Source organism: Temnothorax nylanderi, unplaced genomic scaffold (assembly GCF_030848795.1).
Source record: "Temnothorax nylanderi isolate EJ_2023f unplaced genomic scaffold, tnyl_v1.0 TNYL_tig0170_pilon, whole genome shotgun sequence".
NCBI classification, from domain to species: Eukaryota; Metazoa; Arthropoda; class Insecta; order Hymenoptera; family Formicidae; genus Temnothorax; species Temnothorax nylanderi.
In genome coordinates, this window is record NW_027249232.1 from 106,099 (window position 1) to 131,972 (window position 25,874).

General features: G+C 39.2%; 1 protein-coding gene, 3 long non-coding RNA genes and 1 pseudogene across 6 annotated transcripts; 4 read left to right on the forward strand and 1 right to left on the reverse strand.

Moving 5' to 3' along the window:
* The first annotated feature begins 2,163 nt into the window (after nucleotides 1–2,163).
* On the forward strand, nucleotides 2,164–3,020 carry LOC139777987 (uncharacterized). Its single transcript, XR_011719458.1, has 2 exons — nucleotides 2,164–2,508; nucleotides 2,863–3,020. It is a non-coding gene; the product is annotated as an uncharacterized lncRNA (long non-coding RNA).
* Nucleotides 3,021–9,737: 6,717 nt separating this feature from the next.
* LOC139777989 (uncharacterized) lies at nucleotides 9,738–11,899 on the forward strand. Of its 2 annotated transcripts, XR_011719460.1 has the most exons (5): nucleotides 9,738–9,884; nucleotides 10,126–10,292; nucleotides 10,822–10,946; nucleotides 11,040–11,315; nucleotides 11,431–11,899. It is a non-coding gene; the product is annotated as an uncharacterized lncRNA (long non-coding RNA). The 2 variants fall into 2 exon arrangements; XR_011719461.1 differs by lacking the exon at nucleotides 10,126–10,292.
* Nucleotides 11,900–14,581: 2,682 nt separating this feature from the next.
* Nucleotides 14,582–17,087, forward strand: LOC139777979 (uncharacterized). The gene is made up of 6 exons (XM_071715708.1): nucleotides 14,582–15,376; nucleotides 15,503–15,641; nucleotides 15,721–15,963; nucleotides 16,041–16,209; nucleotides 16,309–16,394; nucleotides 16,594–17,087. Exons 1-6 carry the CDS (start codon nucleotides 15,329–15,331, stop codon nucleotides 16,848–16,850), a joined length of 942 nt encoding a protein of 313 aa, XP_071571809.1. The 5' UTR covers nucleotides 14,582–15,328; the 3' UTR covers nucleotides 16,851–17,087.
* A 580-nt stretch (nucleotides 17,088–17,667) lies between these two features.
* On the reverse strand, nucleotides 17,668–19,753 carry LOC139777980 (uncharacterized; annotated as a pseudogene).
* Nucleotides 19,754–21,090: 1,337 nt separating this feature from the next.
* LOC139777981 (uncharacterized) lies at nucleotides 21,091–23,174 on the forward strand. 2 transcript variants are annotated; one of them, XR_011719455.1, is made up of 4 exons: nucleotides 21,091–21,432; nucleotides 21,509–21,710; nucleotides 21,774–21,985; nucleotides 22,065–23,174. It is a non-coding gene; the product is annotated as an uncharacterized lncRNA (long non-coding RNA). The 2 variants fall into 2 exon arrangements; XR_011719454.1 differs by having other exon boundaries at nucleotides 21,095–21,432; nucleotides 21,774–23,174.
* Nucleotides 23,175–25,874: the final 2,700 nt, after the last annotated feature.

Genomic DNA, 25,874 nt, shown 5'->3' on the forward strand with positions numbered 1-25,874 from the left:
TCTATACTCAATATTGCGCTTCCTCTCAGCTGTGTATATTTAAAGTTGGCGCAGTTTTGCATGCGCGTGCGGCCCCTGAGCATGCGTATATGGCCGCAGGGCATGTTCAGTGTTGCTACATCTCGTCGGTATGACGGGAATCATAACCTGATTTCTGTCAACTTTAACGTTTAATATCTCGCGTCGCGGGGCAGAGCGACACTTTTTTCTGCCAGATTCTTTCGTTTCGTGCAAAAACGCGTCGATTGAGCATAATTTCATCGATATTTGAGGTGAGGCCCCTAAACTAAATAATTACCCTTAAGGTAGCTAATGCATCAGCGAAAACAAAGATTTTTGATTGGCATGAAACTATGTTATTCTATAGGGCATTATACGTGATCAGGAATTAATTCACGATTTTTTACCACGTAATTACGGAAATATAAGCATTCAAAGTTGATCAGTTTTACATTAGGGTATATGTGAACGACGTGCAAAATCGTAATTCACGAGATTTTACGAGTATTTTAAAAAAAGATTGAGGTTTGGAAAACAGAAGATCTTATCAATTAAACTATTACGAATAATTTAAAAAAAAAACGTTAGTTCACCATTGCAATAAAAAGATATTCAATATTAAAGCAAGCAAAATGTAGCTAACAGAGAAGCTCTGGCTAGGCTGCGTTCGGAAGCGTCAGGGTGCCATTACATGGAGCGCGGAAACGCGGAAAGGAAGTAACTAGATTCCGCGTTTCCGTCGCTTCTTTCTATCCCATTTGAGCGGAACAGCGGAATTTATGCGTGTTTCGTGTGTGTGTGCGCCAAGAAGTGCTAAACAAGTATATAAAGAAGTGTAGTAAAACGTTTATAATATGAACGGTCCAGTAAGTATTTGAGTATTGAGTATTAAGTATATTATAGTATTTGTAAAGTACAGAGAAAAAGAACGAACATTTGACGCGCTCGTTCCGCAAGTTTATTTCTCCTTATATTACATGTAGCACAATTTGCGCGGAAAAGCGGAACAATATGGTGATAACTAGACATTTATATTCCTTTATTAAATGTGTGTTGACTTAATTCATTGCAATTTGTATTAGTATGCTTATCTTTCCAGTTTATTTATTGAATACAAGCATTTTAATCAATAAATACCGCTAAACATTCTTATTTTATAATTCCCTATTCCGCTTTTCCGCGCAAATTGTGCTCCATGTAATATAAGGCAACCAAATGAACGGAACGGATCGACGGAAATCTAGTAAATTTTGTCTTCCGCGCTTCCGCGCTCCATTTAATGGCACCCTCACTCTCGGGTGTGCTCCCTTCTCCTTCTAACTGAGATTGCTGAGATAGAAGAAGAGGAGAGTGTGCTCGTGTGCGCTCGGATGACGTTTCCGAACGCAGTCCTAGTCGGCCATCAAAACTTGGCAACAGTGCGGACCGCACCTAACCTCACTGTCGGCGCCAATGTCAAAATAATCAGAATTAATGACCCAAAACTTCCAGAAAGTCATTTTTTATCATTATTATGATAGTTGAGAAACTTACGACTATATTGCACCCAATTTTTTAGATTTTTTATTACAGTCGTTTTGACAAATGTGAAGTTGGTACCCGTGTGTAAGACACTTCGTTTTTAATTAATTACCTGTATCTGGGATTAATTACATGGTGTTATTATACATTTCTGGAGACTAGAAGTTGCACGAAACAAGGTGATACCACTGATACCAAATATACATTTTTTAATACATTAATAAAAAATTTTTTTCGATACTCTATTTTGACTCACTGCAACGCTGTAGCTACCTTAAGAAGAAGAAGAAGCACGAGATTCATAGCTGAGAGGTTTCTCCCACTGCTCTTTCTCCCTCCTATCCAAACACGACCACCGCAAGACGAGTTAAGGGGTTACACCACTGTAGAATTTTCAAAAAAACGAAAAATTTTTTTTTGCTTAAAAGGTGTTTTAGGGTCTTAAAAATGATATACTAAAAGATAAAGGGCCGCAAAAATGTCTAAATGTCAAAATTTTGACATTTAGAAGCTAGTGGCCTTGTTAGCTCTGGCTACAGGACATCGCATACAGACCTTGTGCCTGATAGATATTAGGAATATTCGTCAAATGAACGGAAATCATTTAGAAATAAAAATTCCTGATAGGATAAAAACGTCCGGCCCAAATAGAAAACAGCCAGTGCTGAGACTGCCGTTTTTCGTTCAGAATAGGTCCATTTGCGTGGCTACAGCTTTGCAATCGTATCTGAGTAGAACTCAAGATTTGCGTGTGTGTGCTTTTTCCTCAATTTTGCACGTAATCGACACTATGGGCATGACAATTGGCCCAAACAGCTACAATCTATGCATGGAGGTGGACGCGGAGCGCATCAAGAAAGCGGAAGAATCGTTGAGTGAAGGTGCAAGAAAGGCTCGAATCGACTTGAAAGCCTTAAGAAAGGAAAAAGAGGAGGAGGATGTCAATCTAGAAGGCCAATTATATGGTGCAGGCATCGCAGATTAAAGGTATAGAAGAATATAATATGATTTTACAGTACTTAAAACTTTAAACGCGTTTTTCTCAAAACTACTTTTTTTGAACTGGCCGGAAACATAACTCGAACAAATCTTCACCGATCGATCTGAAAATTTAACAGTATATTCAAAATTGCTTTCTCCAGCGACGTACGTAGGATTTTTTTTTTATATTGCATATTTTTTTTTTTTATAAACAATTTTGTGACGATTTTTTTCATGAACTTTTAAACTTTTTTTTTTGAAGTGCACCATTTCGCGAAAAATCAATATATCGAAAAAATCCTACGTACGTCTCTTGCTGTTGTTCTATAGAATCGAAAAAACTTTGGTTTTTTGTTCCAGGTCAAAAATTGCGGGAGTTAGGTTTCCGGCCGTGGACCCCTTCAAAAAAAAAGGCACCGACGGAGAAATGCTGCGCAGCCGCCATTTTGTCATGAACGAAGTTGAAAAAAATATATTTTGTACTTTATTACTAGCATTATAAATCCCATTTTGCAGAATTTCGATTCATCTCTTTATTGCGCCAAAAAAAATTCCCGAAATATGCCTATTTTTTCATGCTCTACAGTGGTGTAACCCCTTAAGGGTCGACACAGGAGTAATGCTGGGTCTACAATGGGAGTCGCAAAGTCGTGAGTCGCAAGAATTGACCAATCACAGTCGATTATTCTCCTCAAATTCGATTGTGATTGGTCAATTCTTGCGACTCACGACTTTGCGACTCGCATTGTAGACCTGGATTCGCGCCTGAGCCGTGGTAGCGAGCGGACGTTCCTGTTCTCTCTCCCGCGACTCTCCGTCATAGTATCCGTGCAAAATCGTGCCGGTTGGTCTTTCTCGCGCCGCGAGTGTATCTTTTATCCAGTGTTCGTTATTCTTTACTCGGTTTATCGAGGTTTTTCGAGAGTTATTTCCTTCTTTTCTGGTTCGCTGTGCTATCTCTGCGAGAACAATCTAGAAGCGTGCATCTACACGGGGAGATGCAGACGGCTTCGGCCTCCCGCATTCTCGATCCCGGTGAAGCGCCTCTCCCTCAACAAAGGACTTCGGCCTCTCTGAGTGAGTTCGATAATTTCACAAATAGATTAGGCAGCCGCGCAGCAATTTCGAGCCCTTGCCCGTGAGCCCCATCAATTCCCCGCTAAACCGCTCTCGCTCTCCGTCGGGGGATCGTGATCATAGCGACGTATCGGCTAGCGATTCGTCGGATAGTCTAGAAAATCCCATGGGGGGAAAAATAAAAATAAGAAGCATCACAATTCTGGGACGATTAAGGGGACAAGCAAGTCCCCGCCCCTTCCCCCCCGTCCCAGTAATGACTCGATTGTTCCCTATAGACCGAGCATGAACGTTCTCGAAAGTGTTAGCCGCGCGGTAGCGGTAGCCGCCGCTACACGTGAGGGATCAAATTTCGCCGAGCGTAACGACGTAAACATCTCGAAATCTAAAGATCCGGTTAGCAATACAACAAAGTTGTCCGTAATAGTTCCGACCGATGACAACAATGATAGTCCTCCCTCGGACTCGACTATGGATCTTGATCCCGTCGTCGAGACGAGGAGGGGGGTTAAACGCGCATCTACAGACGATTCGGTATCTGCCGAGAGAGGATCGTCATCCCCTGCCACTGCCTCTGTTTCTTCCAGCAAGAAACATCGCAGGGAAGCTAACCGCTATTCTGCCGTTGATTTACCGCCCTTTCTTGTTCATTTCCAGTACGCGGAATCCAATGTCACTCCCGACTCGCTTTTGATCTCTAAAATCATTAATGGAATCGACGAGAATATTCAGGAAATACACGCAATCGGCAATAATAAAGTCCGGGCCAAATTTGAAACACACCAGGCGGCTAATCGGGTTATCGGCCACCCATCGCTTAAAAAACACAATTTAGTAGCCTTTATACCCTCATTTAAAATCATGCGTATTGCTCTTGTCAAGGGTATCCCATTGTGTCTCTCTGGACAACGAAATCATGCAGGAAATTGAATCCTCTGTAAAAATTATCTCCATCCAACGTCTCAATCGTCGCGTCAGAAATTTCTATCTTTAAAACAAAACTAAAAGTAGAGCCCTACATCCCCCAAATTCAAATTTTTTTCCTGTTTCCGATTCGGTCATATCAGCACGAGCTGTCGTAGCAAGGCAAGGTGCGGCAGATGCACGCTAGAGTCACATGCTAATAAAGATGACTGCCCAAGAATCAATCTACCTCCGTTATGTATAAATTTTAAGGGTGATCACCTTCCCACAGCATCCACCTGTCCGATTTTCATTAAACAGAAAAAAATTGTCCAAATAGCGGCTGAACAAAACATTCCTTACCTAGAAGCCCGCAATAAGGTTGAAAACTGTCAATCCTCAATCTACTCTCCCCCTCTAGACTTCAGTTCCTCGGACTCCTATCCTTCCCTTTCAGGCTCTATGAGCTCTTCAGACTCCCAAAAAAGTACTCGCTTCAATTTTAACTCTATGCCCTCGCTTAATAGCTCCCCTCCCATATCTCCGCAGTCGTATGCAGGAATCTTAAAAAACAATTCCCCTCGTAATCAGGGCAACTCAAACTCCTCTTCTCCTCAACGCAGCTACACGAAAAACCTTTTCCAGGGAAACAATCCGAATATTAACCAACTCAACCTCAAAGAGGCGCACAACGCCTGCCCAAACTCTCTACACGGCAGAGAGCAGACCTTAAAAAAACTCCCAATTTCCTGTATTCAATCATGGTAACGCACCAGTCAACGATAGAGGCAATAACCCATCTTACAATCCTAATCCTCCCTTCTCTTTTGAATCTCTACATAGCCTTTTTAAAATTATTATTGATTTTGTTCGCAACCTTCCAGAATTCTTCCCTGCAGTTAAAGACTCTCAAATTTATAAGATGGTGCTTCAACTTTGCACCACCATCCAAGGTGTCTACGGCCTTTAAATGCCTTCTAACACCTCCAGTTCGGCTTCCTCTCCCAGCTTTAACATCATTTATTGGAACTGCAGGGGCGCTTCTCTCAGGAAGCCTGACATCGAAAAATTGTCTGAATCCCATGATATTATTTTCTTAGCGGAAACCCTCCTAAACCCCTTGCACTCTTTCACCATTCCAGGATTCAAAATAGTTCGTCAAGACCGTGACACTGGCCGTCAAGGCATAGCGCTGCTCATCCGCAACAATATCAACTTTTCGCCTATTATTTTGGATAACATCCTAAAAGTAGATAATTCTGTCGAAGCCATTGGCATCAAAATTTCGGTTAACAACACCAGTACAGTCCTCTTTGGACTTTATAGACATCCCACAAGGGTTTGTCCACAGAGAACCTGGCAAAGGTTTTTCAATCTGGCCAATTCCTTCCCTCAATCTCTATTCTTAGGAGACTTCAACGCACATCACTCCCACCGGGGGGCCTCTTCTCCCAATTCGGCGGGACATGTCATCATGGACTCGCTGGACCGTTTCCCCTTTATGTTACTCAACCTAAATACGCCCACGTTCATTCCTCCCCCAGGCATTAAACCATCCCTAATAGATCTCGCCATCGCTTCTTGTAATTTTGTTCCTTTCCTCAACACTCGCGTGTTTAACGACACGCGTGGTAGTGATCACCTTCCGATCGGTATCACAGTCAACTCCAAAATTAAAACAAACTGTATCTTTTCCCACAAGCATAAATTCACCAAAAAACAACTTGGAGAACTCACTTCTTCCCTAGAGAACAAAATGCATGAGATTGAGGCATTCGTTCTCCGCGACGCGGACAATGAGCCCTTAAAACAGTATGACTCCTTTATCAACTCTCTGCAGGAGGTTATTGACACCATCTCCCCCCCTTCCAATACGCCCAGAACCAATAACGGCAGTAGCACCCAACAACAAAATAACACCCACCACAGCCCTCCCCCTGCCCCTTGGTGGAACGCAGAATGCGAAGAGGCGGTTAAAGCAAGAAGCCGGGCGTGCAAAACTTATCGAAAAGACCCTTCTGTTAACAATTTTCAGGCATATCGAAATCAAGTTTCTGCCACCCGAAAAACTCTAAAAACAGCTAAAAGAGAAGGATGGAAAAGTTACTGCGATTCGCTCGATTTTATGACTCCCACACCGTCGATCTGGAAGATGATTAAAAGATTCCGTAATCGCAAACTAGCACCATCCGGAGATTCTTTCACGATAAGCGAGGCGCTTGCCGATGAGACCATGGCAAATATAACTCCTCCCTCCTGTACGCCAGACTGTCCTAACCTCCTCAATAATCAAGCAAACCCCGATGGTCCTCTGCAATGGCTTGATAATCCATTTCAATATGATGAATTCCATCATGCTCTCAACACATGTAAAAGCAATTCCAGTCCGGGACTTGACCGCATAGACTACAGAATCCTCAAAGCCCTTCCGATCTCTCTCAAGAAACTCCTACTTAGAATTACTAACAACATCTTTGCTGCAGGAAAATTCCCTGGCGAAAATGAGAAGTTTCATAAACGTTTGTTTGATGTTTACGTGAGCGTTTGCGGAAGTTCGTTGAGAGTTTAGAAACGGTCAGTAGAGAGTTCGTAGAGCGGAAATTGCAACGCTGCAGCGTTTGAAAGGCGTTTGTATATAGCGTTTTTGAGAGTTTGCACAGCGTTTACATGACGTATGACGTTTGCTGAGAGTTCTTTAAAACATTTAGAGATCCTCTGTTAAGCGTTTAGGCTGCGTTCGGAAACGTCACCCGGGTACACACGGGTATACTCCCTTCTCCTAACTCGCTGAGATAGAAAGAGATGGGAGTATACTCGTGTGCACTCGGGTGACGTTTTCGAACGCAGCCCTGATAAGTCGAAAGCGTTTGCTTTCATCATTGAAAACTGCGTGCAGCCTCTATTAAGCTTAACGGGCGTTTACTCTTGTCGTTAGAAGAAACGGCGTAAAGAGCGTTAAATGTTAAAATCTGCTTTTTGCCTCGCAGGGGGTCTGCTTATATACGCGGCTGGATTTTAAATGCGAGAAAGATACGCCGCCTAGCGGCATTGTTAGAAGAACGTTTGCTGAACGGAGGGAAAACGCTTGTGTTACGGAGTCGGGAAAAGCGTTTCTTGGGCGTCTCCAAGCCGTTTGCGTTAACGCCTTACAAATCGTTCACTGCGCCTCTACAATTCGCCATCGGAAGAGCGTTTGCTGAACGGATTGAAAACGCTTGTCTAAACGTTTGAAAAATCTGACAGCAAACTCTCTGCACGCAGCGTTTACTGAGCGTTCTCTGAAAAGCGTTGCCTCAGCATTTCAGAACTTTCATGAAACGTTATATACAGCGTTTTATAAGCGTTCTGAAAGCGTTCAAAATCCAACGGCGTTGTGTAAGCGTTCTTATAAAGTTTGAAAGCGTATAAACTCTCAAAAAACCCTCATTGAACGGTTGTCAACGCTTTATAAAGCTTCTTAATTTTCGCCAGGGTTCCCAGAAGCCTGGTCTCATTCTCTAGTCTACCTTATTCCCAAACCCCACGGTAAAGGAGCCAGACCTATTGCTCTCACTTCCTGTCTACTCAAACTCCTTGAAAAAATGATCCTAAATCGCATTCATTGGTGCGTCGAATCCGGAACATCAAATCTTATCCCAGATCATCAGTTTGGCCTCCGTAAGTTCCGTTCATGCTCTGACAACCTTACCATCCTCAACGCAGAAATCCATAACAACAAACCTCCTTAGTAAAGCTACGGTAGCCCTATTTATTGACATCAAAGGTGCTTTCGACAATGTTATTCCCCCCATTCTAGTCGAAGACCTTATACGGGCCAATTTTCCATCCAAAACATGCCAGTTTGTCCAAAACCTCATCACAGAAAGAATCGTTCAATTTGTCACCCAGGGCAAGCTCTCTTCCCCGCGCATTTTACGCAAAGGCACCCCTCAGGGATCGGTACTTAGCCCTTTCCTGTTTAATTTTTATCTCAGAAATATAGCCACACTACTACATCCCAGGGTAAAGATTTTACAATTCGCAGACGACATAGTCATCTTTGCCTCGGCCAAGAAAATAAAAAAAGCCATCCACTGGATCGAGACAACCCTTGCTAATATTACAAATACCTTTACAATCGTGGTTTAGAGATCTCTCCAAGCAAAACGCAACTTATAATTTTCTCCAAACAAAAAATTTTTAATCTAAATCAATTTAAAGTTCAAATTGGCGAAGACATCATCTCCCCAGCAGACTCAGTTCGCTTTCTTGGCATCATCCTTGATTCCCAACTCACAGGTGTTCAGCACATGGACTCAGTCATCAGCAAAGCCAAAAAGGTCGCGGACGTAATCTCAGCATTAAGGCCCGGTCTACAATGGATGTTGTAAGTCGTAAGTCGTAAGAATTGACCAATCACAGTTCATTATTCTCCTTGCGGTCGAAGAATAATGAATTGTGATTGGCCAATTCTTACGACTTACGACTTACAACATCCATTGTAGACTGGGCCTAAGAGGAGTTTGGTGGGGATCTCATCCTCAGCTTCTCCTCAATATTTATAGAGCCGTCTTGAGAGGATACATAGAATATGCATCTCACATCTTCTCTCTCAAGTTCAGTCCTAAGTTCCATCGTTTGGAAATAATTCAGAACAAAGCTATAAGAGCCTGCCTAGGATATCGTATATCCACCCCTATTAACACAATGTTCGCGGAAGCCAAAGAACCTCCTCTCAAGTTACGATTCAAACATTTAGCATCTAAATATCTCATCAAATCTTTATCTATCACTAATCACCCGGTAATAGAAGCCATGTTTCAACTGGCCATAACGGCGCAAGACAGACCACCCGACTTGGAGTATTGCCGTAAAAGATTCCCTCTCCTCGATCTCTTCCTACAACCCAGCAAACACCAATTATAACTGATATATAACGTAGGAGTAACAGATAATATAACAGGTGTTATACTGTAGTAGCATAACAGTTATATAACTTTACTTTATTATTATAATATAACTAGGTTATAAAACTATTATGTTGCTCCGTTATTTATATGTTATAATAAATGCACATTAATACAACTGCAATATATGCGTGTTATACAACACGGTTGCGTTGATATTATATAAATGTTATATAACATAATTTCAATTACCGCCGGAATTATATAACCTCGATAGCATGCGCCATAGCGGCGCGCGCAAGTTCGCGGTCTCTTTCCGCTTCCGCTAGTGCCATCGTGCCACGATCGCGATATACATTATCCGCGCCCGTCCGTGGGATATCGTGAACCGCGTTTACCGCATTCGCGGGTGTCTTGTGCGCGCAACGGCCCGTCGCTCGTGAAAGGACGCGACGCCCGCGAGAGACGGTCGAGGACGTGGCTTTGATTCGCCCTCGTACGAGAGATAACTTGAAGGTATGTATATGTACGTTAGAATTAGCTATTATAGGTTAGAACACGTTGTGCACATCATATATAATATAGAGGTACTTTCCGTTTCACGCACGATGCGCATAATGCATTATTTATCCTTGTTGTTCATCGAGTGTTAAACAAGGATAAATAATGCATTATGCGCATCGTGCGTGAAACGGAAAATATCCTCCGACATACGACTGATTGTAGACCGGCCCTAAGTCTCTTTCCGCTTCCGCAGCTTCCGCTAGTGCCATCGTGCCACTATCGCGACGATGTACATTTAGAAGACCGCGCCCGTCCGTGGGAGATCGTGATCGTGAACCGCGGGTGTCTCGTGCGTGCGACGGCCCGTCGCTCGTGAAAGGACGCGACGCCGACGAGAGACGATAAGTACGATAATCCGCGGTGAGATTCCAATACATCTTTAAACAAACTCTTTCGCTGATTGTCGCGTGCTTTGAACTTTTTCGCAGAAAATTAGTGTCTGCTGAACAACAAATGTAATATTCAATTAAGTAGTCCTGCGGGATCGCCGGCGCCGGTTGCAAGTTCATTGCCTGTCTCTTTTTATCGGGAGATTTGAAAAATTACGACAATATCAAATTGTTTAGTCTGGAAAACAGACGGAGGATTTCCTCTGTCATCAATGGGGAAATTACAAATCCATAAAGGAGAGCTGCCGTTTATGTATACACAAGAGTCTGATGTAATTTAATTTCATTTCTCGATACGCACGCTGTATTATTATGCTATCATAATTGCGCCATATTTCTATTGTATTCGCACTAAGCCGCAAAGCGAAATATCGTGAAGGGAAATTCTTACATAAAGCTCACTTTCTATTTTAAATTTAAAATGTGTGAACAAATTGATATAATTCAGACATTATAAAAAAAATTCCGTTTTTTTTATACATTCATTTTTCTTTACGCAGGGTGTTAAATTCCACTATGTAGAAGCGGGAGACAAGAGTAAACCGTTCGTGTTATTATTGCATGGATTCCCGGCCTGTTGGTTAACTTGGAGGAAACAAATCCCATGTCTCGCGGAACACTAAAGGTACGTTCGATAATTTTTATTCATAAAATATTTCACATAGCGCACGTTTTTTTAGTGTATTGATTATGACTCATGTTTTCAATGCTGTTCTAGAGTTGTGGCTATAGATTTAAAGGGATTCGGCGACTGCGACAAGCCGCTCAACAGGCGATCTTACAAGATCGAAATTTTAATAGACGAGTTGAAACAATTCATTTTGATTCTCGGCGTGAAGACGTGTAATATAATCGGCCATGACCTAGGAGGCTTTCTGGAGTGGTACATGGTCACTCTGCACAGAGACATCGTTTACAAATTCGTAGCTATTTCGAGTCCGCATCCCAATTTTTATTGGAATCGAGTATCAAGAAATTCTGCGTTAGATAAAAAGTAGGTATATCTTCGAAATTGTATTCACGAAGATTCGTAAGAATTTTGACAAGTGCTATGTAAATATAAAATTTTATATTTACGCATTTTAATGACAAACAATGTAGCGTTTCAGGTGGATACATTTCAGCAGACTACCGTTTCTGCCAGAAATAGATGCGCTTAAAGAGGATTTTTCTATTATTATTAACGATATATTTCAACATCTTCAAATATCTCAGAATAGCACAGAGAAAAGTTATATCGAGGCATATAAATATGCCTTCAGTAGGAAAGGTAAATACATTGTACATACATACATACATATGTATATGTACATGTATCTTAATTGGCATTTTTAGTTTTTATTTTAATATTGTCAGATTTTGTTCTCTTCATATTAGTTTTCTATGTAAAAAAAGAAAAAGTGTACAACTTAATCTATAAGAAAGATATGACTGCGTCTTTTATTGCAATTCTGAGTTTTAAATCAGGTTATATACCTATATTTGTTCTTCTGCATATAGTTGTGATAATCCTAGAGACTGAACTTATAGATTGTTGCAGGTGATATTAATATGTACGTAAATACATTGTACATACATACATACATATATATATATGTACATGTATCTTAATTGGCATTATTAGTTTTCTATGTAAAAGAAGAAGAAGTGTACAACTTAGTTTATAAGAAAGATATGATTGCGTCTTTTATTGCAATTCTGGTTGCAGGTGATATTAATAATATACATATATTATGTACGTAAATACATATTAGTAATCTGTCTAAATAGTATATCTGTCTGTTCCACGAAATTTACATAATATATATAAATAATAATAATAAAGATACAAAAACCTTATATATAATTACTGTTGATTATTACTTAATTTAGAGCAATATATGGTTCTAATAATTTTAATTGTTACATACTTGTTACAAATGTGAATATCATAAGTATCAAATTGCTTTTTTAAAACTAATTTCAAGCAAAACTAAATCAAATTTTGATTAGTTTTGCATGTAATTAATTACAGATCTTAATATTTATGTATGTATAAATATCAAATTCTGTAATTAATTACATGCAAAAGTAATCAAAATTTGATTTAGTTTTGCTTGAAATTAGTTTTAAAAAAGCAATTTGATATTTATGATATTTACATTTTATTCAGTAACAAGAAATTAACAGTTACATAACACAATTCTATAATTTACATTACAGTTATATAACTTTTTATTAAATTTACATACATGTTACATAACCATTTGGTAACATCTTTGAAAATTATATTACATGTTATATATGCCTTCGATTAACGTTATATAACTGCAATACATACGAGTGAGAAATTACCACTAACGTGTATATAACCTGATACAATCGTGTTATATTGCGTGTTACATTTCGTTTTATCAAGCTAATATAACAGTAATATACCCGTGTTTGCTGGGAAGTAAAATCTCTCTTGCCCTACATTCACTCCAAGGTAGCTCCCTCTCCCTTCCAACACTCATATCAATCCATACTATTCGCCCCCACTTTTTACCGACCAGATTCTGACCTCTTAAATTTGATTGACAGAACCCCCAAACCTCTGGTTCAGAACATATTTCTTCAGACGTTCGGCTCGATCATTCAAGACTCCACAGTCTTCTATACGGATGGCTCAAAGATTGACTCATTCTGCTGGGTTGGCGCCTCGTGCTACTCCCCGCAACTCCAAAAACATTTGATGTTCAAGCTCCCTGCCCGCGCCTCGGTCTTCACAGCGGAAGCTTGGGCGATATACAATGCTGTGCTGCTCACCCTTGACCTCCCCGGTCCTAAATTCTCCATTATTTCGGATTCGAAAAGTGTTCTTGACGCTCTCACCAATCCTGTTACATGTAGGTTAAACTATATAATCCCGCTCATAAAAAACAAAATATTAGCAGCCCAAAGCCGCGGTAAGGAAATCCTTTTCATTTGGATCCCCTCTCACAAAGGCATCACAGGTAACGAGATCGCAGATGAACTTGCCAGAAAAGCCATTCGCTTTGGCACTGTCAACCCGTCATTTAAGCTACCCGACTCAGACCTCTTTATTGAACAACGCGAAAAACTAGCTATAGAGTTTCACAACTATTTATTTAACAGAGCTCGGTGCAAGGGCAACCATTTTTTTCCAACATATATGTCAACACGCCTAAACCTTGGTATTATTAAACCGACCTCAAACGCGATGCTGTGGTTACGATCTCGCGACTCAGAGCGAATCACTATAATTTGAACCACAGTCTTTTTAGAAAAAACATTATTGATGATGGCTCATGCGCTTGCGGCGACCCTGTCCAAGATATCAACCACGTTACATTTAGCTGCCCCTTAACACATGACAAAGCAACCCAGCAAACACAATGCAACATGTAACGTACAGGTTAGTTGTAATTTCCTACTCAACAATATAAATGCAATATAACACGTGTTATATTGCATTTATATTGTTGAGTAGGAAATTACAACTAACCTGTACGTTACATGTTGCATTGTGTTTGGTGGGAACTTATCTCAGATTGGTTCACGGCTACAAATGGTTTTTCCCAAAGTTTAGCCAAATTAATTAACTAATCTCATTAAACTTATGCTTGTTTTAATCAGTAAGATCAGCCGCAACCCGATACATAGCCGGATTTTCCATTTTTGCTCTTAAAAATTTATAATAAATAAAATACGGAGTTAAAGTGCAGTTTAAAGTGCACTTATTGTTAGTGCACAAAGTGCACCTGAGTGCACCTGAGTTCGGCCGTGACTCCTGTCGACCCTTAAGCTGGCCACACACACTTTTTCGTAACAGTAAGGGCCTGAGCAGAATAGCTAACTTATAATTTTAAGACAGTGTTTTATGCTTTAAATCTTTGTTTTTAGCAACGCACAATACTGTCTTATGTCTCAAGTCTTACAATGTTGACACTTTGTACACTCGTTTAAGACTTGAGACACAAGACAGTATTGTGCGTTGCTAAAAACAAAGATTTAAAGCATAAAACACTGTCTTGAAATTATAAGTCAGCTATTCTGCTCAGACACTAACTGTTTAGAAAATAGATAAATAGAGTAAGGACAGACAGAGTTAACATGGTAAAATAGAATTAAGAGCGAAAACAATAACGCAGTTTATTATGTTACCGACCTCCCATAAACGCACTATCGATCAAACAGCATTACTACTGTTACCATGATTCATCTAGTACAATGTAGAGTTCCTCTAGTAAGAGTTAGGACACCCTGGTCTGACTCCTGATTGGTTCCGCCATTAATGGGGAAGACGTTAGTGGGAGTGAGACAAAGCTATAAGTGGGAGTGAGACAAAGACCCATGAAAAGTACGAGTGGGGAGGCTGTCTCTCTCGATCGTTCGCATAATTCCCCATTAATGGCGGACGATGTCCTAACTCTTACTAAAGGAACTCTAGTACAATGCATACGCGTTGGCGCTTCTTGATATTCTTGCGCGACGCATCTTCCGGCGCGGCGCAGGCGCGTTGGCGTTTTCCTGATATTGCTACGCGAGCGACGACGAGCGGGTCGTCATTCTCTTCCGGGCGCTCAACTAGTGAGCATCTTTTAGTAATGCGTAGATACGCACGTTACATTCGAGAACTTTCGAGAGACTGTCGATTAGACAAAATACTGCTGAAAACTCAGAGGCATTTTCCCGGATAGCTAAGAAGTATGAAAGGACTCTAGTCTATTTTATGACGATTCTACTGCTGAGGCCGGCTATTATATTACGAAGGAAGTTTATCCGTATTGGCGAGGACAGCCATTAAGGTGCAATTTCACGCAGCGAATAAAAGCTGGCGTTTTACCCCCTCTCCATCAATTTTCGCCAAAATGGCGAATCCAGCGAATAAACGCTCAAAGTTCGACACAGTCCAACTTTTAGCGAATTGAAGCCACGGTTGCCACGGTCTTGTGTACACCGTCTTGAAGCAACGGTAAAATTTAAATTATTTTTATTAAAAGTGCATAAGAAGAAGACAAAATTATGGCTGAAGGGTTTAATCAATTGATAGCACCCGAAAATACAAACGAAGTTAGTATATATTATATACATACAGTAAACATACTTATAGGTTAGACTGCTCTTTGTTTCTTATTTATTTGTTAGATAAATTAATTTTGTTATATTGTGTTAATAATTGTGTTTCTTATATTTTAGGAAATTCTGTTGCCCTCATATACTTGTGGTGTGTGCGAAACTATCGTTACTGAACAAGAAATAAAAAGTCATTCACCTTGTTTGGAAAGATATGACAAATACTATATAGATGAAAATTTATATTTTTATCCTTATACCGGTGAACATTAATAACATTTTTTCATTATTGTATATTTTATAAGTAACATTACAAGTAACATGAATGCTTTAATGTGTAGAAGACGGACAGATAATACGCAAAAGTTTAATAGACGGTGAGGAGGCGATCGTAACAGATACCATCCAGGTTGCAAACCAAGAGGCCAAGAGCAATTGGCGAAATAATAAAATTTTGGAAGAAGAACAGTTCATCGAAGAAGTACATAAACGCCCCCCGCTGTGGAATTTCAAGCTTCCTCTTGGTGAACGAACTATGCAAGCCAAAAAAAAGTTATGGGAAGAGATAAAAACAGCGATGAATGGTAATATTCTATACTTATAATTAAGTGGGATAAGATTAAGTAGAGAGCCATTAAACATATTTTTGTATTTTTTCTAGATACAATAGACATTGCGACTATGAAGAAAAAATGGAAGTCATTGTGCGATACTTATAGGACGTACAAAAATAAACAGCAGAAACCAAGCGGTTCAGCAGGGACCTCACAAAAAAAATGGGTGCCCTTTGAACGAATGAAGTTTCTTAGCGATTTGCAGCCCGAAATCGAGTACGTATTTATGAAATAACGAGCGTACAAACATATCTTAATGCAGTAGTACATATTTGTTTATATTCATTGCATGTAAATTTAAACTGTATGTTACAGAACTGTAACCAATATCACAACATGTCCCAACGAAGAGTCTAATGATACGACTTTTGATGAACGCAGCAGCAGTGGTCGTGGATCACGTATGTTAATTTATTAATTATTTTCTTATGAAAAGTATTAAAGGAAAATGAAAAATTAAAATTAATATTTGTGAAAATTTATTTTTTAATGAGATTTAAAAATTTTTACCTTTTGTTTTCAATTTTTCGCTACTCTATTTAATTTACAAATGTAATTAAAATAAAAGTACAAAAATACAATATCTCTAAATGATTGTAGGTAATCACAAACGTAGCTACAGTAGCCTAAATGATAGCGAAGATGGTTCTAATTTTGACCGATTAATTGATGCTATAAATCAACCGATTAGTATACCACCATTTGTGCCTCCTACGCCACCACCCTCTGACAAAGCAGCTTTGTATGGTAACCTTGTTGCTGCTCAATTACGAGAAATCAATCCTCAGGTTATGGAAAACGTAATGCTGCAAGTGATGCAATTGCTTAATAATGCTAAAAAAAATAATCCTTATTAAATAGCCGCCGTTTATTTCCTCTACCGACTGACAAAGTAGCTTTATTTAGTTTTACAAGTATTAAATAAGTATTAATTAAAGAATGTGTCTGAATTTATAATATATAGTGACTAAAGTTTCTAATATATAGTTTATAATATTTATAAGTTTATTATATAATAGTTTGTGATATATGGAAACTTTATATTTTTTATAAAGAAAGGTTTTTGTAATAAAAAATTATTTGTAATCAAAAAATGTTTATTTATATTTCTTAGTATTTTATCTATTATATAATATTACACAAATTACATTATAAAAATCATTTTTTAAAATTTTATTTAGTTCTATTATTTTGCCACGGTACTGCTCCCTCGTTATTAAAATAATGGCAAAATTTATTTCGAAATTCTATATTTTCTTTTGAACTCGTATTTGATCCGCAGTTTGAAATTTCCCTAAAAGCACATCCATCTTCCATGATAGTTCGCCAAGACCCTGGCTTAAAGCCATTTGGATAATGTGGATCATCGACATCGACCACAGATGGAGGAACATACATGTTAACATCATTGTCCTGTCGGCGAAGCCAATTATGGAGACAAACAGTTGCTTGAACCATTAGCTTTGCATTCTCAGTACTGGCGATAATTGGTTTTCTATAAATTCTCCATTGACTGGCGATTATACCGAATGTGTTTTCTATTATTCGTCTTGCACGACTCAAACGATAATTGTATATATCTTGTTCTGGTGTAAGTCCACCTGTTCGAGAGCACGCGGTAGCGCGAGATAGCGCGAGGTAGAAGACGACCACAAACAACAGCAAGTCCAGAAATACACGAAAATAAAACAAAGTATATTCAAAGTCTAATGTGTACAATTATTTACAGAGTTCAGAGCCGTGAGCGGTAGCGCGCACCGAGATTAGCACGGCAAAAGCGGCGAGATGTTGCAGGCGCGAAGGCGAAAGCAAGTGCGGTAAAGCGGTGTAACGCGGTATAGCAAAGCGGTGTCGAAAGCGGTGTACTGGCGGTGATCTTCGAACGAAATGCCGGAAGGGCGGACAAGACCTTCCGCGGCGCAGCGGCGGTCTTTTATTACCTCCGAGATGAGGCTCCCTCCAAGCTCGTTACCGATGATTTCGCGAGGGTGATTGGCCACCGGCGGCCCACGTCACCGTGCTTACGTCACGGTTTTCAAGCATCGATCCGAAGCGATCGTTGCTTGTTTTCGACTGCTTTGTTTATAGCATGGATCCTTCCCTTTGCGTGAGCACAAATAAGTCGTTCGGGCCGTAGAACAAGGCCTGACCTTATTATTAATGACAAAGTCAAAGTTGCCAGAATGTTAATCACGAAAGATCCATGCTATACTGGATATTCCCGTGACAATTCTCATGCGATAATTTAAGCGAATATCAATTGTCGCAGGCGTGCATGCGCTAACAAACAACCGAGCGCGGTTTTCGAGATGCGAATGATCGAGACTGATCACGATCTCAAACACCACCTCTTCTCGGATACGGACGAAGTAAGTACGATTTTAAAGGAAAGGCTTCGTCTCCTACAAGACAATATGGTAAAATAGGTCCTCCTTCCCTAATCGCTGCTGGCTGTGGGATATTCATTCGGGACCTTCATCAAACGCTTTTCCTATAGCACTGTCCTTAAAAATACCGCCATCACTTCTTCGGCCATAAGCCCCAATATCCACAAAACGGATAATGTAATTTGCGTCGCAGATAGCCATAAGTACTATACTGTGACTATTTTTATAATTAAAAAACGCTGATCCAGCATTATTAGGACACTAAAAATCAGAAAAATTATTTTTAATTGTACTTCTTTTTAAGTTATATTATACAGTAACAATTTACACACTTGAATAATAACGTGCTTGCCATCTATGGCTCCAATACAATGAATAAAATTCCATTTTTCATTGAAATCATTGGCAATATCTAACCAGTCTTTTTCTTCAAGCTGGCTTTGAAGAACCAAAGGGGACAAATAATCCCAAATTATTTTGCAAGTTTCATGTATTATTGTAGTCACTGTTGTCACTCCCACAAGATATTGATAGGACATTGATGTCATCGAATCTCCGGAAGCAAGATATCTACAATATTTTATATAATAATATTCATATATATGCATTAAGTAAAAATGTATAACATTAGGTTTCTTCGTGTCGTATGTTCCAATATACTTCTATTCCAATGTGCTCTAATACGTTTACCGCAAACAAACCTATTGTTTCATATATACATTAAAATTATACTAAGTTAAAAAATTTAATTTGGCTGAACCAAACAAACCTCAAGGTTAATGCCAATCGTTCTGGTGGTGAAATAGATTCTCGAATAAAGTCCTGCTTCTGTAATTTGTATGCGATTTTTTCTAATAATTCCTCCAATTGAGTTGCAGTCATTCGGAAGTAATTGTGAAATCGTATGTCCTCCAATATCAATTTCGGAACCGATGCAAAGAAGAAACTGTGTTCATTACGATTTTCGAAAATCGGAGCTACCCAAAACCTTTTCTTCTTATATTTATTTCTTTTCTTTTTTAATAAACACATCGCAGCAACTGCTGCAGCTATACGTCGTCTTCTAATTTCAGCTATAACCGCCACTGTATGTCTATAATATTTTACGTACTCGATGTATCGATTATAATAATCCAACTCCATTTTTATACTTGTTGCGGTTATGTCAGGTCATGTACTTAGCAATCGTCGCTTTTTAACGCTGCTTTGCGTTGTGGTGGAATGGGAGTAAAACGCCAGCTAATATTCGCTCCATGAAAAGGATAGGGGCGATAGCGAATAGCTTTTTAACGCTGCTTTGCGTAGCGGTGGAGTGGAAGTAAAACGCCAGCTTTTATTCGCTGCGTGAAATTGCACCTTTATTACTGGAAGACGCACATAAAAACATCGTGCCGACAGCGGCCATCTTTTCCTTTTGAGAATATTCTTGAAGGACGAGAATACATTGCGATGAGTATACATGGCAGAGATTATTCCAGAAACTCTATTCTGAAACAAGCCGATTACGGCTGATTATAAGAACATTCCCAAGTAGAACAAATCAGTCATGAAAATATCAAAATGACATCATTCTGTAATCATTTTTTACGCGTCATTATGACGTCAAAATGGCTCATTAGAAGCATTTAATCTTGATTAATTACTACTTCTCCTTGACTTTTATTTGATCTTTTCGTTCTATTTAAGAATATACTCGAAATATGTTATGAAAACTGAAGAAAATTATGACTAATCATGCAATTTGTAACAATATATACTGTTACATATATCACGAGTCTCGTAAAACAGCATGTCACAAGTCAGTCATTTCAAACTGATTCTTGACGTTGACCATATGATGACATAAAATTCATCATTTTAATGTCATCTTGACGTTTCTGTGATTAACTTGTTCTACTTGGGTTCAATCGTGAGATATTCACTATCGAACGAGATAATTTCTTCGTGGTGCGCATAAAGTTAAATAAAGAAGACGAGTCTCTTTACATTTCTTTTGTTCACGATGAACTTTCGAGACAACGAATTGATTACAAAACTTTTATAGTTCTTCGATGTATATGTTACTTATACTACGTTTACGCGAGCGTTACTTCTGTAGTAACTTACGATAAATCAATCGTTTACGCCAAGTAAATTATCGTAAGTTACTACAAAATCCCGTTTACGCGAAGAAAAATCCTGTTTACGCGAAGGAATTATCGTAAGTTACTACAGAAGTAAAGCTCGCGTAAACGTAGTATTAGTGTATTCGAAGCGTGATACATAGCGTGGTCAAAACATGAAATGTATCTTACTTAAAGCTGGATACATTGCAGGATAGAAGCGTGATGCATTACTTGTAAGAAGTATTATTACGTTTAATATAGTATTTATCCGAGAATAACCTACTTAGAACACTGAGTTTAAATTTAAAGTTTAAGTAAATTATATTCGAGTTATTAGCTTAAGTTTAATGATTGTATCATACTTTCTTACTTCTTTTTTCTGTTCATACTCGGTTTACATTGCAATCTTAGTTTATAAGTTAACGATAAGAGAATCTTAATCAATAATGATTGAAGTGAATTTATGATTATTATTTTATCCTTAATTCTAAAAATTATAGAGTTATCTAATTTGTTCTGCTGAATTGTGAATTCAATTCATTCTTAAATGTACCCTAAGAGCACAGTTGACGGAAAGTCGACGGCAAGTCGACTTTTATAAGTCGACGGCAAGTCGACTTTTATAAGTCGACTTCTAGTCGACTTCTAAAAATGGCGGAAAGTCGACTAAAAGTCGACTTCTAAATAGTCGACTTATAAAAAGACGGAAAACAGTCAAGCGGCGCGTCATGCATCATCAATATGGCGGCGAATCTCGAGGAGGCTGGAGGACCAGATGAGTGGACCAGAGTTTACGCGAGTGCGAGGAATACGTGCCGCGAGACAGGACACGATAAGACGCCAGATAGTTCTTGCAGGTATGGCGGATCAAGTCGCGAGAAAGGTTTTGCCCGACGAGGTAAAAGAGGATCAGGATAAGGCCAAGTGGAAACATGCTTACAGGTTAGGTATGGTGTATTATTAATTATCATCGATAATTAAGACCTATTGAATGCGACCTCTCCATTCTGTATCATCTTTCAGAACACCAGAAATGAAGGAACCTGTGTTCATGCATTCTTCGTGCGTTCTACGGAAAATCAGTCCGGAATAGGTGGTTTATAAAGAGGTGTACGAAACGAATGAGATGTACATGCGAGGTGTCACGGTGATAGAACCCGAATGATTGCCGAAATTCGCCCATGCTATGCCATCTTAGTGAACCATTGGTTGATCCACCGCCAAGGTATTTTTATCACAATTGTTGCTTTATAATGTTTTTCCTACTTATTTATAAAGATATTTATAGATATAATCAATGAACCAGGAAGATCATTTGCCGCGTGTCTGGTACATTCGGAAAGGCCGAATGGGCACTACCATCGATGGATATAGAGCATCCGTGGACGGTGTCAAGTGGTTAGCGTATTTCTTCTTGGAGGGTCAAGTGTGCCCTAAGCTGAAACGATTTGTCCCGTCGCTGCTGACGACACCTGGGAGCATCACCAAGTCATGGGCCAGGTAAATCGTTATTCTATCTCCTTTTGATTTCACGTTGATTCATCGAATAGATTACATCAATTCAATACGATTTTTTCAGGTTGATACCACGCACTCAAGCAATAGTACAAACGCTGCAGTCGCAGGGAGTCGTGTCCAAACACAAACTGCTAGAAATCTGGGGTTCGGATAAAAAATGTGAGATTTTAATTTATAAAATAATATTTAGATATTATCATAGACTTCTATACAATACTAGACCGCTGACAGACATCTCGCCCGTGATGCTTGCCGCCATGTTGATTTTAGTCAAGATATGCTATACTACTATTCTATACAAGTGGTTTTATACAAGATTTCTATACAATAGTCTGGCATATACAGAATGTCCAAAAGAAAGGGTTTAATACTACAGGAGTAGTAGTTCGATTTCGGCATCCAAGTACGCTACACGTCGAAGGCATGACTTACAAACTTATTGATAACATGTACCAATATTTAACACAAAAACATTTGCCTGCTTCGTTATGTACTGTAATAACGAATGCAGATAAACGCACATCATGAGCAACTGAACACCCCCCTGGTAAAAATTACCGTTAGAAACGGATAGAACGTGCATTCTATCCGTTTCTGACTGTTATGCGTTTCTTTCCCTGCAATTACGGATAGAAGCAGATGAAAAGTGTTGCAGATTCTATAAGACTGTGTACGCAAATACGGTGAGGAAGGCTAACTGCATCTAACTGATTCCTAACGGAACGGAACTTCTATCTGAACCTATGCGCAGACGAATTATGAATCCTATTCGTTTTTATACGTAGCCAATTTTGAATGTCTATCCGCATCTGATTGCAAAACCAGGCAGGATATCTATCTGCATTTGCATGCAATTATGATTTGCCCGCTCTATCCGTTTCTAACTGCAAATGCATTTTATTCATTTCTTATTACTGCAAATACATGTACATTGTGGGAGGTTTGTAGTTATCAGGTAGATTCTACCTTTAAACGCCAGGAGAAGGGATTCCTTTAGTTACGACACTGTAATTTTTCTGGTTGTCGCCTGACAGAACGCCTGCTTATATATTATGGCTGGTTGTATTTTAAATGTGAGAAACGCTTTCCATCATGCGCCGCCTAGCGGCGTCGTCGCGAAGATGCAGATGGATGCGGTATCCGCAATTACGGATAGATACCGTCAGCATTTGATGCGTACAGAATGCGGACAGAAACATACAGGATTTGTATCCGTAGTTGCAGACAAATTCCTATAGGTCGACATTGCGTACAGATGCAGATGGATGCGGTATCCGCAATTACAGATAGATACCGTCAGCATCTGATGCGTACAGAATGCGGACAGAAACAGACAGGATTCGTATCCGTAGTTGCAGATAAATTCCTGTAGGTCGACATTGCGTACAGATGCAGATGGATGCGGTATCCGCAATTACGGATAGATACCGTCAGCATCTGATGCGTACAGAATGCGGACAAAAACAGACAGGATTCTCATCCGTAGTTGCAGACAAATTCCTATAAGTCGACATTGTGTGCGTACAGATGCAGATGGATGCGGTATCCGCAATTACGGATAGATACCGTCAGCATCTGATGCGTACAGAATGCGGACAGAAACAGACAGGATTCGTATTCGTAGCTGCAGACAAATTCTTGTAGGTCGACATTGCGTACAGATGCAGATGGATGCGGTATCCGCAATTACGGATAGATACCGTCAGCATCTGATGCGTACAGAATGCGGACAGAAACAGACAAGTTTTTCTATTGCAAAAGCTTATAGATGCTGTATGCCGATAGATTTCCATTAGATACAGTTATACGTCGTTACATTTTCTGTCTGTATTTGCAGATACAATAGTGCTGCTTACAGAAACGGATAGAGCTAGACAAGCTTGCAGTTACAGCGGATAGGATTCCGTTACATACCATCAGAAATTCTATCTGTTTCTAACTGTTTCTAACGGTAATTTTTACCAGGGCCGATAGTGACTTATTGTTAATTCAATATGGCCGCACCCTTCACTAACACTTGCACCTTGCACTCGCATCAGCTTTTCGGCAGTGCGTCCATAGATGTTAGTGGTCTAGTATAAAAGTCTGTGGATATTATATATTTATAATAATATATATATATATATAAAATATTATTATATATTTACAACATTATGATAATAATATGATATATATTTATATAGCTAATTTTGCATATTGTTTCGCGATTAACGCTGGAATGTTTTAATTTTAGTTCTGTTATTGTCAGCTTACCAGAAGTGGCTGCCGGAATCCGCGCACGCAGAAGTGGCACAGATATGGCCGCCTTTGTAATTAAGAATAAAACATTAGGATTGTAATTATACAGTTTTTTAGATAATTAAATTATTTTATATATGAAAAAAAATCGAAATGCATCAGTTTTAGCCCTCCAGCAAGGGGTCGATTGTGTATCTTGAAATAATGAGGTAAAAATTACAAAAGTGAGAAAATTCATTAGCGTATCTACGATTTTATTTATCAAAATCTAATAAAATCTGTTAACTTTTGTTATTTTTACCTCGTTTCAAGATACACAATCGACCTCCAGACGTACGCTGCGGTTTATTTTATCGACTTTAAAAGTTGGCGGGAAGTCGACTTTTCGTCATGACGGGAAGTCGACTTTTCATCATGACGGGAAGTCGACTTTAAGTCGGTGGTTTTTGCGACATTCGCCGACTTCAAGTCGACTTCAAGTCGACTTTCGTCCTTAAAAATGTCGACTTCTCTGCCAAGTCAGTTTCGGTAGAAGTCGACTTCAAGTCGACTTAAAGTCGACTTTTTGCTCTTAGGGGTAATCAAAGAGAATCCAATTGCTGTTAAAAGGAATTCCATACAAGGAAAGGAAACCAAGTTAACTTTGAGTTAACAAAACTTCAATCATCTATGACTCTAAGGGCCGATATCACAGTCTCCGATTAACGTGATTCTCTGATTAAACTCACTCTCCATCTCTTTCTAACTGTCCCCCTAGAAAGAGACGAAGAGTGAGTTTAATCGGAGAATCACGTTAATCGGAGACTGTGATATTGGCCCTAAGGCTGAAATCCCATGGTGCGGAATGGAAGTGCGGAATAGAGAATGCGTCATAGACACAGCCAATCAGAGCTATGCCGCATCAACGCATTCTGCAAATGTCTCCCACGCTGTGCACATGGTGCGTCATAGACGAGCAATGACGCATCCGGAATGAAAATAATTGATATAATAAGCATTTTATTAAAATAATTTAAACGTTTTTATAAAAAATAATCTTTGTAATAGCAATAATAATTATTAATATAACATTAAATAAAAGTTTATATTGAATATGAAAAAGTTGAAAACAATATTTTTAAATTTTTGAACTGCATTGACGCATTTTTGGTCATTTTTCTGCACCATGTGAACAGCACGGTCAAAGACTTGCGGAATGCGGAATGCGTGATGCAGCCTCGGCACAGTACTGTTGGTCTCGATCATACACGCCATACAGTATTGTTGACGTTTTTTGCTAAAACTGTTTTGTGTGAATATGGAAACCAAAATAATGATGGTTGAAGAGTCTATTAAAGTTTTAATGAGAGTATACATGAGAGGTATAAGGTTATGGCTCTATGACGCAAATCTTTAACGCAACTGCGTTACGAACGCATGCAGGAAAAATCGTAAACACTGCGGCATAGTTCTGATTGGCTGTGTCTATGACGCATTCTCTATTCCGCACTTCCATTCCGCACCATGGGATTTCAGCCTAAGAGTATTTTTAATCATTTGTGGAAATTCTTTTATATGTTCTAATCTTCTTGTAGATAGTTATGATTTTCCTTATATTGTTTATTCAATGTATTCTGTATACATTGCTTGGACT

Bases quoted from the DNA above. Each gene is read 5' to 3' on its own strand.
- LOC139777979 (XM_071715708.1), top strand. From the start codon at position 15,329: ATGGCTGAAGGGTTTAATCAATTGATAGCACCCGAAAATACAAACGAA. The intron at 15,377-15,502 runs GTTAGTATATAT...CTTATATTTTAG, and splicing joins CACCCGAAAATACAAACGAA to GAAATTCTGTTGCCCTCATA. The intron at 16,210-16,308 runs GTACGTATTTAT...TGTATGTTACAG, and splicing joins GATTTGCAGCCCGAAATCGA to AACTGTAACCAATATCACAA.